Source organism: Ambystoma mexicanum, chromosome 4p, assembly GCF_040938575.1.
Source record: "Ambystoma mexicanum isolate Mex_15411 chromosome 4p, UKY_AmexF1_1, whole genome shotgun sequence".
In the NCBI taxonomy this organism is placed as follows: domain Eukaryota; kingdom Metazoa; phylum Chordata; class Amphibia; order Caudata; family Ambystomatidae; genus Ambystoma; species Ambystoma mexicanum.
In genome coordinates, this window is record NC_090927.1 from 110,036,774 (window position 1) to 110,052,998 (window position 16,225).

The 16,225-nt window shown below is 45.5% G+C and overlaps 1 protein-coding gene across 2 annotated transcripts in view; it reads left to right on the top strand.

Moving 5' to 3' along the window:
- The window catches only part of TRIM54 (tripartite motif containing 54), a 374,309-nt gene that overhangs the window by 190,728 nt on the left and 167,356 nt on the right, over positions 1 to 16,225 (top strand). For both annotated transcript variants that reach the window (XM_069605492.1, XM_069605494.1), the window contains exon 3: positions 9,541 to 9,712. In XM_069605492.1, coding sequence (XP_069461593.1) covers positions 9,541 to 9,712 — 172 coding nt within the window. The remainder of the gene's footprint in view (positions 1 to 9,540; positions 9,713 to 16,225) is intronic.

Sequence of the window (16,225 nt, forward strand, 5' to 3'; positions counted from 1 at the left end):
ATCTTCTTGCTTCTCTGGATCAAGTCACAGTAGGTGTAGGCCCAGTGGTTGCTGAGGATGGCAGTGGATTGTGGTTTAAGTAATGGCCGCCGCTCTCTTTCCGGTTTTCGCGATCACAGTGTTCCGGGACCAGTATTTCTGTATCCGGGACCGCGGGGGCGGATATGGATGTACCGCTGCCATGTTGCACGGTGCATCCGTCTCCGTGGGTGTTTGCGTTACAACGGTGACACCATTTCCGCAATGGTCTGGTGTGCACGACCGACAACACCTTATTACTGCATGCTTGCAGTCGCGGAAACGGTTTCACCGCCTTCACGGAAACAACAGATTCCGGACCGGCTAACTTGTAATGAGGCCCATTGTCTTGATGGTTTATGCACACAGTATATTCCAGGATAGCCCTTTAATGCCCCCAAACCTTTACATGATGGTGCGGATCTATATATGTGAGCCCAGCCACAGTAAAGGACATTTTGTTTCATGAGGGTCTGTGGCCATATTATATATACCTGAATGACCGTCTAAACCCAATCCCTTCAAAAACACTTTCATGATGATACCCACAATTTGAAAAGCACGTCCATGATGGTGCCCAACATATATGTGAGCATTGCAACTGCGAATGCTTGTGTCTACAAAATATGCCAGGGTGTTGGGATAAACCTAGAGGTGTCCTCCCTTTTTCTCTTTTATTCCCCAGTAAAGAAACATCAGCACTAGGAAAATCTTGTACTGAGACGAGGAAGCCACAAAAGGAGGAGCAGAACTATACACACCATTCTAGTCCCTTCTTTATGTCTAATACAGTTCCCATTCATAAAAGAGAAGGACAAAACGCAAATGGTTTTGGTTGTAGCAGTAACAGTAGAGGTTGTGGTAGGAGTGGTAGTGGAAGCAATCGGAGTGATAGCAACAGTGACTGGGAGGAAGAAGACGGTGACCAGCGAGAACAAAAGGTAGACCTGTGGGCATTACTGGAGACAAGGAAGAAGAGAGCAAGAAGGAAAGCATAGCACCCTGGAGTGAAGACCTTTAAATCATTCCCGAAACCGACGGGTCACCACTTCCCGCAGTTCGAGAATCGGTTGAAACCATGGCTGTGGAGAGTGGTGCCGCTGCTGGTTGGTGGGACACAGCAGGACTATTGGGTTGCTCCGAGCCATTTGGGAACCTAGAGGCGGGTTGTCAAATGCATTGCTTTCACAGACTTACGGAGGAAGCAGATCGCCAAAGGCCAATACTGCATGGGTTGCCACAGGAGCAGTGTTAACCAGGTACGACCTGGATGACCCAGTACACTACTGGTCAGAGAGACAAAGCGCTGGGGTGCGAATGAAGAGAGCGTTCAACGAGAGAACTAACAGCGGCATTGCGGGCCGACTGCAAGGTAACAAACGCGGTGCCACTGGCAACAATTGCCTTAAACAAGCGCTCACTCCGACCGCAAGGGAAGGAAGGCAAACACGAGAATAAGACGCCTCACCACTGTCAGCCAACCGACAACCCACGGATCCCCCATGAGTTTGGGAGAAGCCCGGAGAACAGGAACTTCTCCAGCTGGTGTCGGCAGCGAACAAAGGAGGAATATGACAGAGCACAGGGGACTGAATACAGAGGCAGCTGGCAAGAGAGAGCACTTTTGAGGTAAGAGGGGGATGATGGTACTTGCCTTAGATGTGGGATTAATTTTCAACCCAGTGAACAGACCCACTTTACCCCAGAAAATATACCGAACCAAGAACCGGTTCAAGGGCCCTGCTCTGCCTCAATCCAGGGGACCAGACCTAGTATGGGGAATTTGAATAACACAAAGAAAAGGCTACCATAACCTAGTACAAAACTACATAAACAATTGTTCATGTACAACAGGGCTGTGGGGCAAGTATATCCAGTGAAGAACCAGAACAGTGAAACAGGTTCATACTGGGGTCCGACAAAGTAACTGGTATAGACATCAATGGGAAACGAATAGACAGTGTTGAAGCAGGGAAGGAAAGACCAGGGAAAAGGGATTGTCCCCATGGCATTATAAAGAGTCAAGGAGTAAGACCAGGGAAGAGGCTTGTCTCCCTGGCATTATAAAGAATCGGGGAGTAAGACCAGGGAAGGGGATTGTCCCCCTGGCATTATAAAGACCTGGGGAGTAAGACCAGGGAAGAGGATTGTCCCCCTGGCATTATAAAGACCCGGGGAGTAAGACCAGGGAAGGGGATTGTCCCCCTGGCATTATAAAGACCCGGGGAGTAAGACCAGGGAAGGGGATTGTCCCCCTGGCATTATAAAGAGTCGGGGAGTAAGACCAGGTAAGGGGATTGTCCCCCTGGCATTATAAAAACCTGGGGAGTAGGACCAGGGAAGGGGATTGTCCCGCTGGCATTATAAAGAGTCAGGGAGTAAGACCAGGAAAGAGGATTGTCCCCCTGGCATTATAAAGAGTTGGGGAGTAAGACCAGGGAAGGGGATTTTCCCCCTGGCATTATAAAGACCTGGGGAGTAAGACCAGGGAAGAGGATTGTTCCCTTGGCAAATACGGAAATACATTGAATTTAGGAGTTACCTGTTATAGCGGTATGCTAAGCAATACCAGTAGGCAGTAAGAAAACAGTCAAGTATATATTATTTTACCCTATTGTAGACGCATATAGAGTGTGACGGCTCGATTAGGGTTTTGATACAGGACGGTGAACATTCATGTGGACATTCTGACAGGGACTGTCTCGTTAGTTGGTTTTGTTGAGGCAGGGAAACCCCTCAAAGAGGTGGGGCTAGTGAGGCTTTTTTCCCATCCCTTTTATAGTTTAAATAAAAGCATATTGTGAAGCAAACAACCCGATGTCAGAGTGTCCTTACTCGGGCCCCTCACAGTGTCCTTATAACCCAGACCCAAAACACTTCAATGGTGGTGACCACAATATAGATGAAGATTCTATTTTGTTGAAAACAGCGGACTGGTCCTGCAGTATCAGCAGTCGAACTCCATTGCAATCCAGCAGTGTCATATATTGTCCCTAACCTTAAAGGAGGTGGATTCTGTTCCACTATTTAGGCAAAGGTCATAGTGCACATCTCCCATGGCTCTCTGCTTCTCTACAAATAAAGTCAATTCCGTAGCTATTTTGTCCAGGATTTTAAGAAGGAAGGCATGTCCACAATGCTCCTGATCTTGGCACAGATGCTAGAATCCCTAGAAGGCCTTTAACAGAGGGGGGACCGATGTGTTCTTAATGATGCCAGAGATGAAGCCTAACTCATACATTCATAGTGTTTGATTGGGAGGGCCAGATTGCCCACGTATTCCTTTGTAATTTAAGACAGGCCCTGGTGCTGGGCACAGGAAGGGAGGTTTAAGTTCTTAATAATATTTGATTCAGGAATAACTGACAGGGTGAAAGGCAGAACCGCCTCAAGTAGGGTGAGATACACCAGAAAAACAACAGACCTTCAATCAGGGCAGCAGCAAACCTGCATCAACCAGAGTATCAGAAAGTGCACACAGAACAAGCACGCTTTAATAAGCACAACATAAAACCCACAGTAAACTAGAATAGAGACGGGGAAAAGGATGGCTTACAGCAAACATGAGAGCGTTAATTAGGATAAGAGAAAGCACACATCAAACAAAACAGCTTCAATTGCCTTAATAGAAAATACACCTCATACTAGGGAGCTTCAATCAGAGTGATAGAACACACATGTCAGACAAGAGAGCTTCAATCGGAGTGATAGTAAACACACCTCAAACAAGAGAACTTCAATCGGATTGACAGAAAACACATCAAATAATATGGATCTTCAATCAGAGTTATAGTAAATATACCTCATCCAAGTAAGCTTCATTCTGAATGATAGAAAACACACCTCATACTAGAGAGTTTCAATCAGAGTGATAGAAAATACACCTCATACGAAAGAGTTTCAATCAGAGTAACATAAAACACACCAAATACTAGGGAGCTTCAATCAGAGTGATAGACAACACCGTTCATACAAGAGAGCTTCCATCAGAGTGATAGAAAACACACCTCATACTAGAGAGCTTAAATCAGAGTGATAGAATGTACAAGAGAGCTTCAATCAGAGTGCTAGAAAACACATCTTATACAAGAGCGCTTCAATCAGAGTGATAGTAAACACACCTCATACAAGAGAGTTTCAAACAGAGGGACAGATATCACACCAAACACTAGGGAGCTTCAATCAGAGTGATAAAAAACATACCTCATACAAGAGAGCTTCAATCCGAGTGATATAAAACACACCTCATACTAAGGAGCTTCAATCAGAGTGATAGAATATATATCCCATACAAAAGAGCCTCAATCGGAGTGATAGAAAAAACACAACTCATACAAGAGAGCTTCAATCAGAGTGATAGAAAACATATCTCATACTAGAGAGCGTAAATCTGAGTGATAGAAAAAACACCCCATACAAAAGAACTTCAATCAGAGTGATAGAAAACACATCTCATACTAAAAAAGTGTCCACCAGAGTGATAGAAAACAGACATCATATTAGAGAGCTTCAATCAGAGTGATGGAAAACACACCTCAAACAAAAGAGCTTCAAACAGGGTGACAGAAAACACACCAAACACTAGAGTGCTTACACCAGAGTCATAGAAAACACACCCTATATAAGAGAGCTTCAGTCAGAGTGATAAAAAACACACCTCATAATCAGAGTGATAGATAAAACACCCCATAGAAGAGAGCTTCAATCAGATTGATAGAAGCACACCTCATACAAGAGAGCTTCAATCAGAGTGATAGAAAACACACCTCATACGAAAGAGCTTCCATTAGAGTGATAGAAAACTCACCTCATACTAGAGAGCTTAAATCAGAGTGATAGAATACACCCCCTATACAAGAAAGCTTCAATCAGAGATCAGAGTGATAGAAAACACACCTCATAATCAGAGTAATAGATAACACACACGAGACCTTCAATCAGAGTGATAGAAAACACACCTCATACTAGGTAGCATCAATCAGAGTGAAGGAAAACACACCCCATACAGGAGAGCTTCAATCAAAGTGATAGAAGACACAACTTATACTAGAGAGCTTAAATCAGAGTGATAGAATACACACCTAATAATCAGAGTAATAGATAACACACATGAGAGTTTCAGAGTGATAGAAAACACAACTCATACAAGAGAGTTTCGATCAGAGTGATAGAAAACACCTCATAATCAGAGTGATACATAACACACCCCACAGAACAGAACGTCAATCAGAGTGATAGAAAACACACCTCACACAAGAGAACTTCAATCAGAGTGATAGAAAAGACACCTCATACAAGAGAGCTTCAATCAGAGTGATAGAAAACACACCTCATACTGAAGACCTTCAATCAGAGTGATAGAAAACACACCTCATACAAGAGAGCTTCAATCAAAGTGATAGAAGACACAACTCATACTAGAGAGCTTAAATCAGAGTGATAGAATACACACCTAATAATCAGAGTAATAGATAACACACATGGGAGTTTCAGAGTGATAGAAAACACCTCATAATCAGAGTGATACATAACACACCCCACAGAAGAGAACATCAATCAGAGTGATAGAAAACACACCTCATCACCTCATACGAAGACCTTCAATCAGAGTGACAGAAAACACACCTCATACAAGAGAGCTTCAATCAAAGTGATAGAAGACACAACTCATACTAGAGAGCTTAAATCAGAGTGATAGAATACACACCTAATAATCAGAGTAATAGATAACACACATGAGTGTTTCAGAGTGATAGAAACACAACTCATGCAAGAGAGCTTCGATGAGAGTGATAGAAAACACCTCATAATCAGAGTGATACATAACACACCCCACAGAAGAGAATGTCAGAGTGATAGAAAACACACCTCACACAAGATAACTTCAATCAGAGTGATAGAAAACACACCTCATACAAGCGAGCTTCAATCAGATTGATAGAAGCACACCTCATACAAGAGAGCTTCAATCAGAGTGATAGAAAACACACCTCATACGAAAGAGCTTCCATCAGAGTGATAGAAAACTCACCTCATACTAGAGAGCTTAAATCAGAGTGATAAAATGCACCCCCTATACAAGAGAGCTTCAATCAGAGTGATAGAAAACACACCTCATAATCAGAGCAATAGATAACACACACAAGACCTTCAATCAGAGTGATAGAAAACACACCTCATACTAGGTAGCATCAATCAGAGTGAAGGAAACTCACCCCATACAGGAGAGCTTCAATAAAAGTGATAGAAGACACAACTCATACTAGAGAGCTTAAATCGGAGTGATAGAATACACACCTAATAATCAGAGTAATAGATAACACACATGAGAGTTTCAGAGTGATAGAAAACACAACTCATACAAGAGAGCTTCGATCAGAGTGATAGAAAACACCTCATAATCAGAGTGATACATAACACACCCCACAGAAGAGAACATCAATCAGAGTGATCGAAAACAAACCTCACACAAGAGAACTTCAATCAGAGTGATGGAAAACACAACTCATACAAGAGAGCTTCAATCAGAGTGATAGAAAACACACCTCATGCAAGAGAGCTTCAGTCAGAGTGATAGAAAACACAACTCATGCAAGAGAGCTTCAATCAGAGTGATAGACAACACACCTCATACTGAAGACCTTCAATCAGAGTGATAGAAAACACACATCATACAAGAGAGCTACAATCGGAGTGATAGAAAACACACCTCATACAAGCGAGCTTCAATCATAGTGATAGAACACACACCCCACAAAAGAGCTTCAATCAGAGTGATAGAAAGCACACCTCATAATCAGAGTGATACATAACACACCGCATAGAAGAGAACTTCAATTAGAGTGATAGAAAACACACCTCATACAAGAGAGCTTCAATCAGAGTGATAGAAACACACCTCATACAAGGGAGCTTCAAACAGGGTGATAGAAAACACACATCATACAGGAGAGCTTCCATCAGAGTGATGGAAAACACACCCCATGCAGGAGAGCTTCCATCAGAGTGATAGAAAACACACCCCATACAGGAGAGCTTCAATCAAATTCATAGGAAACGCATCTCATACAAGAGACCTTCAATCAGGTTAAAAGAGCAGCAGGGCAGCAGAAAAACGTATCCATTTCTGAAAACTCCACAACAGGAGGTCGAACACTACTATGATGGTTGCTCAATTCTTTTGGAACTGCCACCATAGAAAACACCTCATAATCACAGTGATACATAACACACCCACAGAAAAGAATGTCAATCAGAGTGATAGAAAACACACCTCACACAAGAGAACTTCAATCAGATCGATAGAAGCACACCTCATACAAGAGAGCTTCAATCAGAGTTAGAAAACACACCTCATACGAAAGAGCTTCCATCAGAGTGATAGAAAACTCACCTCATACTAGAGAGCTTAAATCAGAGTGATAGAATGCACCCCCTATACAAGAGAGCTTCAATCAGAGTGATAGAAAACACACCTCATAATCAGAGTAATAGATAACACACACAAGACCTTCAATCAGAGTGATAGAAAACACACCTCATGCTAGGTAGCATCAATCAGAGTGAAGGAAAACTCACCCCACACAACAGGAGGTCCAACACTACTATGATGGTTGCTTAATTCTTTTGGAACTCCCACCAAACATCAGACCACAGTTGACCTCCTGTTGCTCAAGAATCCATCTGATCAGACCTTCCACCCTAAGAAATCAACCATTTGTACCAAAACCATAACAAACTTAATTTCTGGCTATTTCCTGCTGGTTGGATGGAATGCTTATACCAGCAAGAATACAAGGCCTTCATTACTGGCCGGATGGTGTCCTGTATATTAAAACGGACACGTTGCTTCCTGTGGGTATCCATTATTGTATTCATAGCACAGTTTCCAGTGTTAGTACAAATGTATTTGCTTATTTAAAGGCATGTCCCAGTTGATTTAATCTACAGGGCAGGTACTGTCCTTAGCAAGCCGATCTTACTTTTGGTAAGCACTAGGACAGTTTAGACAGGAAGTATTTGGACATCTGTTTGCCTTAATCCTTGTTGGATTATCTAGATTCCAACTTCTCCCTTGTTTCCGTCTTAAAAATCTCACTTCTTGGGAACTGAATTTGCAATAACAAGACACAAAAGTTAAACAGTTGCTCACCTATTTAGAAACATCCCTACTCTTAATCTCTACAGTGGCCTATTGACAATGAGGTGCCTGTCATCCCCACAGCAGGGGCCAGACAACAGAAATCACACAAACTCAACACAAGGCTTCAATCAGGGCAGCAGAAAGCCTGCACCAAGCAGAGAAGATTGTAGGGTTCTGTTACCCCGATTAAAGCTCCCTTCCTTTTGTTACCCTAAATTAATATATTGTTTTGGGGGATTTTCTGGTACCTTGGTTGAAAAACTCTTGTTTGTTGTTTTTGGGGACCCTTCTTAGAGGTCTCTTGTTTAGAGGGGGTTTCTTCTCTCCTGATGGGAGCTCTTTTTTCTTATGCAGGGTAAAACTCTAAAATTCTGATTGGACCTCTCTTGTTTGGTGTGTGTTACGTTGTCCTGGTAAAAGCAAACAAATTATGTGAGAACGTTCTATGGCTATGGTTGTAACACTCATTTTCTATGAGTTTTTATGTTGCCCCGATTGAAGCCATCTTGTTTGTTGTCGGTTTTCTGTTACCAAGATTGAATTTCTCTTAGTTGCTGTTTGTTCTCTGTTTCCTTGATCAAATCTCTCTTGTTTGGCGTGTGTACAGTAAACCTTTTTTGCGGTCCCTTGTTAAGTGTGTTTTATGCTCCCCTGGTTGAAACTCTGGGTTTTCTTTTACTGTGTGTTCCTCTGATTGTGGTCTTGCTTGGTGTGACTAATATGAGTGAAGCTCTCTTGTTTGGTGAAGTTTTCCTTTGCCATGAATACAAGCTCTCTTGTTTGGACCAGGGGTTTATTTTACCTGGTTGAAGCTCACTTTTGTGGTGTGAGTCATCTGTTGCCTTCATTGAACACCTCTTGTTTGGTCTGGGTTTTCTGTTATCAAATTTGAAGCTTTCTTGCCTGGCATGGGTTTTCTTTTTCCCCCATCACAGCTCTTTGGTTTCATGTGGGTTTTCTGTTACACTGACTGAGGCTTGTTGGTATGGAAAGCGCTGTTACCCTAATTCAGTGGACTCAACCCGTATTCAAGCTGGGCACCCCCTGGAGTAAAATTATTGTTCCACAAATGCAATCAGTACTTATGTTTCTTATTAAAAGCAGTCACAGCACTCCCTTTTTTGTAGAGCCTCGCACCCACACTGGACAGCCTTTGGGCTCCCCTAGGCGGCGGAGGATGGAAGGGCTTCAGCCCCACAGTTTGAAGACCATGGCCCATATTGAAGCTCTGTCGTTGCCTGTGGACTTTCTGCTCCCCTGATTAAATCGGCCTTGGTGTGCGTTAGTTGTCCGATACTTGATTGAAGCTTTTGCATTGAATGTGGGTCTTCTGTTGCCTGGATTGAAGCCCTATCGTTTGTTGTGTATTTCTCCTGTAGGCCGATTCACACCAAGGCAGAGCAGCAGATCATGTGTGAGGAGCACGAGGACGAGAAGATCAACATCTATTGCCTAACCTGCGAGACCCCCACCTGCTCCATGTGCAAGGTCTTTGGTGCCCACAAGACCTGTGAGGTGGCCCCTCTCGCCAACGTCTACAAGCGGCAAAAGGTACCAACCCCTCCATATATCACTGACACAGCCTTTGGCATGCTTGTGCTGGGTGATTTGTGAAGCCCCTAGACCTCACAAATCATGTATTCAAATATGTTTTTGTTATTGCCAAATGCTATTATTTCTGTTATTTGAGGCGGAGCACCGCCACCCAGTGGAGGCAAAACCTTGCAAGATATCACAGTGCTGTTTATTGGCCTAGTCGGGTATGAAGAATGCTCTCCCACACCCCATTGCATTAACGCTTGTGCACTACTGCTGCGGGGATCCAATTTGGGATTTGATTAGAATAAGCTAAAATAAGCTCTTGGGTGTCAGGCATTACCCAGAAGGCAAGAACTACCACTGGGGAACCAGGAGCGAGTACTCAGACCGCCGCAAATCTAACTTCCACATGAGATGCACACCTTTTGGCCATTAACTCGAGTTAATTTCATGTAAGCATGTTTGTAAGGATCCAGTTGGTCTGAGGAGCCAAGAGTAGCTCCTGCTAACTGTTGGTTTTTAGCTAACCCGGCTCCACTAGGGTAGAAGGAGGAGTTAAATAGCTTCCAGGTCCCAGCAATTTCGAACTCTCCTGCTGGCAGAGGAAGAAAATGTTTCTATGCCTTTAAGTTTCACGTGGCGAGGAAATGGTACCACCTTGTGGACTGTACCACTTATTGCTCCAGAGATACAATGTAGGGAAATCAAAGGCACATGTGAAGCCTTCCCAGGCTTCCTGGCCAGACAGACTGGTATTCTCTCTGCTCAAGCTCTGGGGACGCAGGGTTAGTTGTTCTAAATGGAGGAGCATAAAGACTAAGGGTATGGATGCTTCCACACAGGTGAACAACTATGTAACTCCAAGTCTCATTCTCAAAAAACCTGTTCTCAACCAGAGGGATTTTCAAGAAGGAAACAAGTGGGAGGGTGGAATACGTGTGCTCGATATGGGTCGGGTATGCCCTGCGTGAGTCCACAGAGACTCACGTTGCACCTCATTGATGACTACCAATAAGGCCCAAACATGTCTGGGGTTGCTTTTGGTGTTGATCTTTTGAGTGGGTTGACGCCTGATTTGCATATGCATTTTCTCCTTCTGTAATGGCATGTCTGAGTGCTGTGTTTGGGGTGAGAGATGAGGGAAGAGACCCAGGAGGATGCATGGGGAACCACACACTAGGTGATTCTAAGTCTTGAGGTGGTGGATGCAGGATCCACCAGGGATCCAGGATCCACCAGGGCCCCTCTGGCACTCACAGCCGCTCAACATGAACCTATAGGAGACACCATCTGAGGCGTATGGAGGTTCAGTATGTAGTAGCACACCCTGGGTGCTCTGATAACTGAGAGTGGAAAACTGAGAGTGCAAGAGTGGCCCGCGAGGCCTGGCAAAGAGTCAGAAGAATACCCTGTTTGTTATCACCGATCTTGAGGACCACCACTCACTCTGAAGTCTGGAACACAGGAGAGGCCCGTGGGTATTGCAACAGTCAGATACAATAAGGGAGACAGACGAGTGCCAAGGCTGGGGAAAGCTATGGCGAAATCAGGCTACCGGCATGACAGGACCAACTAATTCCAAGATGGCACCCGATGCTTTGTCATTGGCCCTCGGAGCAGCAGCCTGCACTATCACTAGCCACACCAAGATTGAGGACCGAAACATTTTTGGGGACCAAGCTGGAAACCAAAGCCAAGACCTCCTCACAGGTCCCTTGCTGGAACCCTTCATCCCAGTTATAGGTCTATGGCCAAAGTGCTAACGGGTCCATGATCTTGGGTTAGGTGTGGGAGAGAGTACAGAAAGGTGTGAAGGCAAGCAGGAGAAGGGAGAGGAAAAAGCAGGTGAATAGAGGTTCAGTAGTTAGCAAGGAGGGAACAGGAAGTTAGAAGCGCAAAGGCAGCAGGAGGGAAGGAGAGCAAGTACCAGCTGCTAAAGGTGAGTCAATGGAGGTGCTGGAAGAATGGGTTTCTAAAAACTATCCCGCATTGGCTAATCCAAAAGGGCCAACCATTAGAGGTGGAATCTGAAGGCTAGAGAGAAAAGGAACTCAGATTCCAGGGTTGAGGAATTAAGATTAACCCAGGGCCTGTCTGGACCAGACTCATTTTGTTCCCCCCAACCCCATTCCCTGCAACTCTGTCTGCACACATTCTTTACCTAAATGTGCTAGGACCCGTTAGATGTCTGTCCTTTATCCCTCCAACCCCTCACCTTCTCTTGTAGACCCCGCCTCCAGAGCTGGCTGCAACTGTAATACTTCATGCACTTAAGCTAGGAGAAATGTTGTCAGGCCTAGTATGCTAGTTTCACAGTTTAGATCATTCGGAATCTTAAAGGTCTACGAATGATTACTGTATTCCCTTGTTCCTTTCCCGCCTTGAAGCGCTTTGAAGCACTTCACCTGTGTATAAGCGCTATATAAATAAACAAGATCATGGTGGTCCAAGGGATGGAGACTGACAATGCCCAAGCCTATAAGCTGTTAGAAAATAGTGTAGCAAGTTATGATATGATAGGTTATTTATAATGCACTTAATACCCAGAGGTTTCTAAGCACGGACCCGGGGATCAAACCTGTGTTGCTCTGTGTCTCTTGCTTCCCAGGCAAGCACGTTGCCCCTGAGCTATCCTCCCGAGATGAAGAAAGCCTAGCCGGTATTGTTATTAGAATTATTGTGGGATTTATTGAGTGCAGACGTAGCTTCAGGAAGCAGCAGAGAGCTTTACAACCGTAGGGGGAAGAACAAGGTCAGGGTAACAGAGAAACAAGGGAGCAGAGAGCTAACAGGGGAAGGAGAGGATGTGCAGTTTGGTAGCAAGGGATCTACAAGCAATCAGGAGAGGAGACGGGGGAGCAGATCATACCGCCCCAGGTAGGGTGGGAGGTGGAGGGTGTGTGGACCTAGGCGTAAGGAAGGAGCCGTTCCTTGAAGAGGAGGGTCTTGAGCTCCTTCCGGAACTGTATAAGTGAGGGGGCGATTCTGATGTTGATGGAGAGGAGGTTGCAGAGCCTCGGGGCGTAGACATAAAAAGGCCTGTCTTCTGGTTCTTTCCTTCCTGCACTGTCGGAGTTCAAGTCTGCACATTTCTTTACTTCTGGTGGATCGCAGGCCTCCGGAGATGCTGAGTTTCTCAGTGAGGTGCCTTGGGTGGCTTCAGGGTGACAGCCCTGTAGATGATGCTGGCTGCAGGATTTGAAGATGATACAGGCTTGCAGCGGGAGCCAATGCAGTCCGACGAGGGGCGGTCGATGTGGACCGAAGCTGCGGATTCCTTTTATGAGACGTGCTGCAAGAGGGTGACTTCCCTGGTACCTCAGGGGTGCCAGGGTAGTCACCTGTAGCCATACTCTGTATCTGGCGACGCTGCAAGTTCACCAATGATACTAAAAGAACGTGTGTCCATGAAGAGCGACTACCTCTGCCAGTGGTGACCTTAAACTGTATTTTTAAAACTTTTTTTACGGACAAATTCCCACCTTGCTTGAGAAGGTGGGAATGGAGGAGATACCTTCATACAACTACCGAACCGCGTTTTAATGCAGAAAAGGCTTAATACTGACCCTCTCTTGCATTACTTGAGTATGGTGGTGAGGGGGGGGGGCATCAGTGCTGCCTCACATTCCACCTCCCCACCATTCCCCTCATATGTGTTTACTGTATTTAAAGAAAGCACCTGTGATGCTGCTTTGTGCAGTAAAAATTAATGTGAACATTTTGGTGCCTCAAGAATCGGCCCCAGAAGCCAAAAGCGACTGATCCACACTACTGGGCCTCTGAGGAACGGCCTCGCCAGGCTTCCCCCAACTATGAAAGATGGCACAACCCAAACTCTCAGGCATGACCCCCCCCCTAAGAATACTGAGGCGGAAGGCCCACCCCTGGACCAGAACACAGTACAGGGACGCCCGGAAAGTAGGAGTAGAGGAAGCAGGAAATGGGCTGAAACCCGCAGGCCAGTGCACGGGACCAGAGGAGCAGTCAGCAAGGGTATAACGTTCTTTCATCGACGGGTGTAATTTCCATGTTTTTTTTCCAAGTACATTTTTCCGTAAAAACTCATACATATAAGCAGTGGGGTGGGTGGGAATAGGTCACAAATATAAGGGATGGGGCTTGGAGGTGGTAACCCCCCCAAAATTAAAAAAAATCAATTTCAATTCGTTTTTTCAGTAAAAAAATACTCAGAAAAAACGCATCGAAATTACACCCGTCGATGAAATAACCTAGAACCTCAGCAAGTTAGTGTTGCTGGGAAGACATGGAGCAGGTGGCTAACATGGACCTTCGCTGGTGTCTCCCTTCCTTTCCCCCATGACCCTGGTGATATGGGGCTTGCCTAGTGGGGTGACGCAGTGGGTGAAAACCTTGGAATGGAGTCTAGTAGGATGGGATCCGTGATGACAGAAGTGGGTCGCAGGACAGAACTGTGTCTAAACCGCTGGCCAAGACGATGCTGATATAACCTGGAGGGGCTCTGGGAAGAGTCCAGGGCAGGAAAGTGTGCTGCAGACATAGCTCTCAACCATTTGTATCACAAAGGCGGGTGAAAACACCCGATTTTGTTTTTGGCGGGTGAGAGGCACATTGAAATGAATGGGCGTGCTGGAGGCTTGGCGGGTGAGTCAGCTGTTTACAAGGCGGGTGACACCCGCCAAAAGCGTGTGAGTTGAGATCTATGGCTGCAGATGGTGGTCTGGTAGTGACTGCAAGCTGGGAAGCAGGGTACGCTGGGTCTGGGTGGACAGAAGGAGCAATGGAGACAGTGGCTGCCTATGCCAAGGGCAGTACCATATGCCTGGTAGGAGAGAGACAGTGCTGCGGACTAGAAGGGGTGCTCCCAGGACAGCCCACCTTTTTCCCACACTAGAAGAAAGGAGCAAAGCGGGAGGTAGATGAAAGTAACCATACCAAGTATACCGGAAGTGGTCTGCGAGTGAGAGGAGGGGGGAAGAGGCAGCAAGGCTCTGGCAGGCTGACCACATGGCTTGGGATTAGTCTGCCCTGAATGGGGAGCAGGGGCCAATGCCGGTCCATCGGAGCGGGGGTGGAGGGATGGTGAGTGACTGAGCTGGTTCCTTATGTGGGAGCGCGCACATTGCAAGGCGCATGTGTTCATTCCTATGGCATTCAAAGATATTCACTCATGAATGTCTCTCTGCTGCGCAACCCCCGGAAGTATCGCGCACTGGGGTGGGGTCCTGTTAGCGATGTGCAGAACCAAGTTTCATCAAGGAGAAGAGTTTGAACTGAAACTCAGGTCTCGGAGATCCAGACCCCAAGACTGTGACAAGAGCCAACCATTCAGGCTAGGAACTGTTGCTGAACTTTGACCTTTATCATAGAGTGTCAACCTTGGCAAGAGACTTGCATGGAACTTTACAAATATTCCCTGCGCTTGTTCTGTTCTTCTCATCTTCACCTTGGTTTAAGGAGAAGCACCCGACTCCTGTTGGGTTCATGATGAAATTCCACACGAGTTCCAAGCTCTATTTTAGTCTCCGGTAATTCCTAGTCACGGCGTGACATTTATGGCAGGTTGAAAAACAATGGTTTTGGGGGTCACCCATAGCATTGCCAAACATTATGATTTAGCTTGGTAGGTATAAGGGTAGGTATCTTAGCCTATTCGACCTAAAGCAATTGACCTAATGACCAATTGGGTCGAATTTTGCAAGGGTGATTTGGCCTTCGGGGCAATTTGGTCGCATATTTTGCAAAATACCAACCCTGGAGAGCGCTAGATAGGACGGAGAAGGGAGATCATGTTCATTTTCATATATATTATTCCTACATACCTAAATCGGTGTCCAAGTTCTTCATTCACATAACACTCAGGAACTGTCATTAATATACTGCTCAGCATTGAAGCAAGAAATAATGGATATTAACAAATAACACTTCCTATAAATGCACTCACCTAGATAGGCCATTTCGGGACACTGTTAAAAAAGGAAGGAGAGGTTAATACCTACCTAGCTCCCTTGGCTAATCCCTTTTTCAAACTGTGCACTAAAACCTCTGCCCACTGTGCACCTGGACCTTGCTACAAAGACTCTGCCAGGCTCTTCATTTCAGGCTTGCTGTGGGGGAGGGGACAGAAGAGCAACATGTGACCACATGACTGCTAGGGTATGACTTGCAGTGGCTGCCTCTACCCATGCTGTGGCATGTGCCTTTTCATGAAAACTAGGCAAGAGCAAAACCGACTTGCTTCTTCCGCAGTTGACTTTTTTTAGTTACTTCCATTAATAAAAACACATTCTTCACATGACATTGGGGCTTTGGTAACGAAGGAGACCCCCTGCAGTGTGAGATGGAGATACTCCTTACACCGGTCAATGTGATGGAAGTTCAGGACGTCTTGATGCTTATTGACTTTTTCTTTCTCTCTTTGTAGTTTTCAAATGTCTGAGCTAACCAATGCAGCCGAGCGGGAGTTGCCACAGCCTTGCTGGCCCTGGCATAATCCCCGCCACTTGATAGCTGCTCACTTTTGCTTCTCCCTGGGAGTCGCCACAG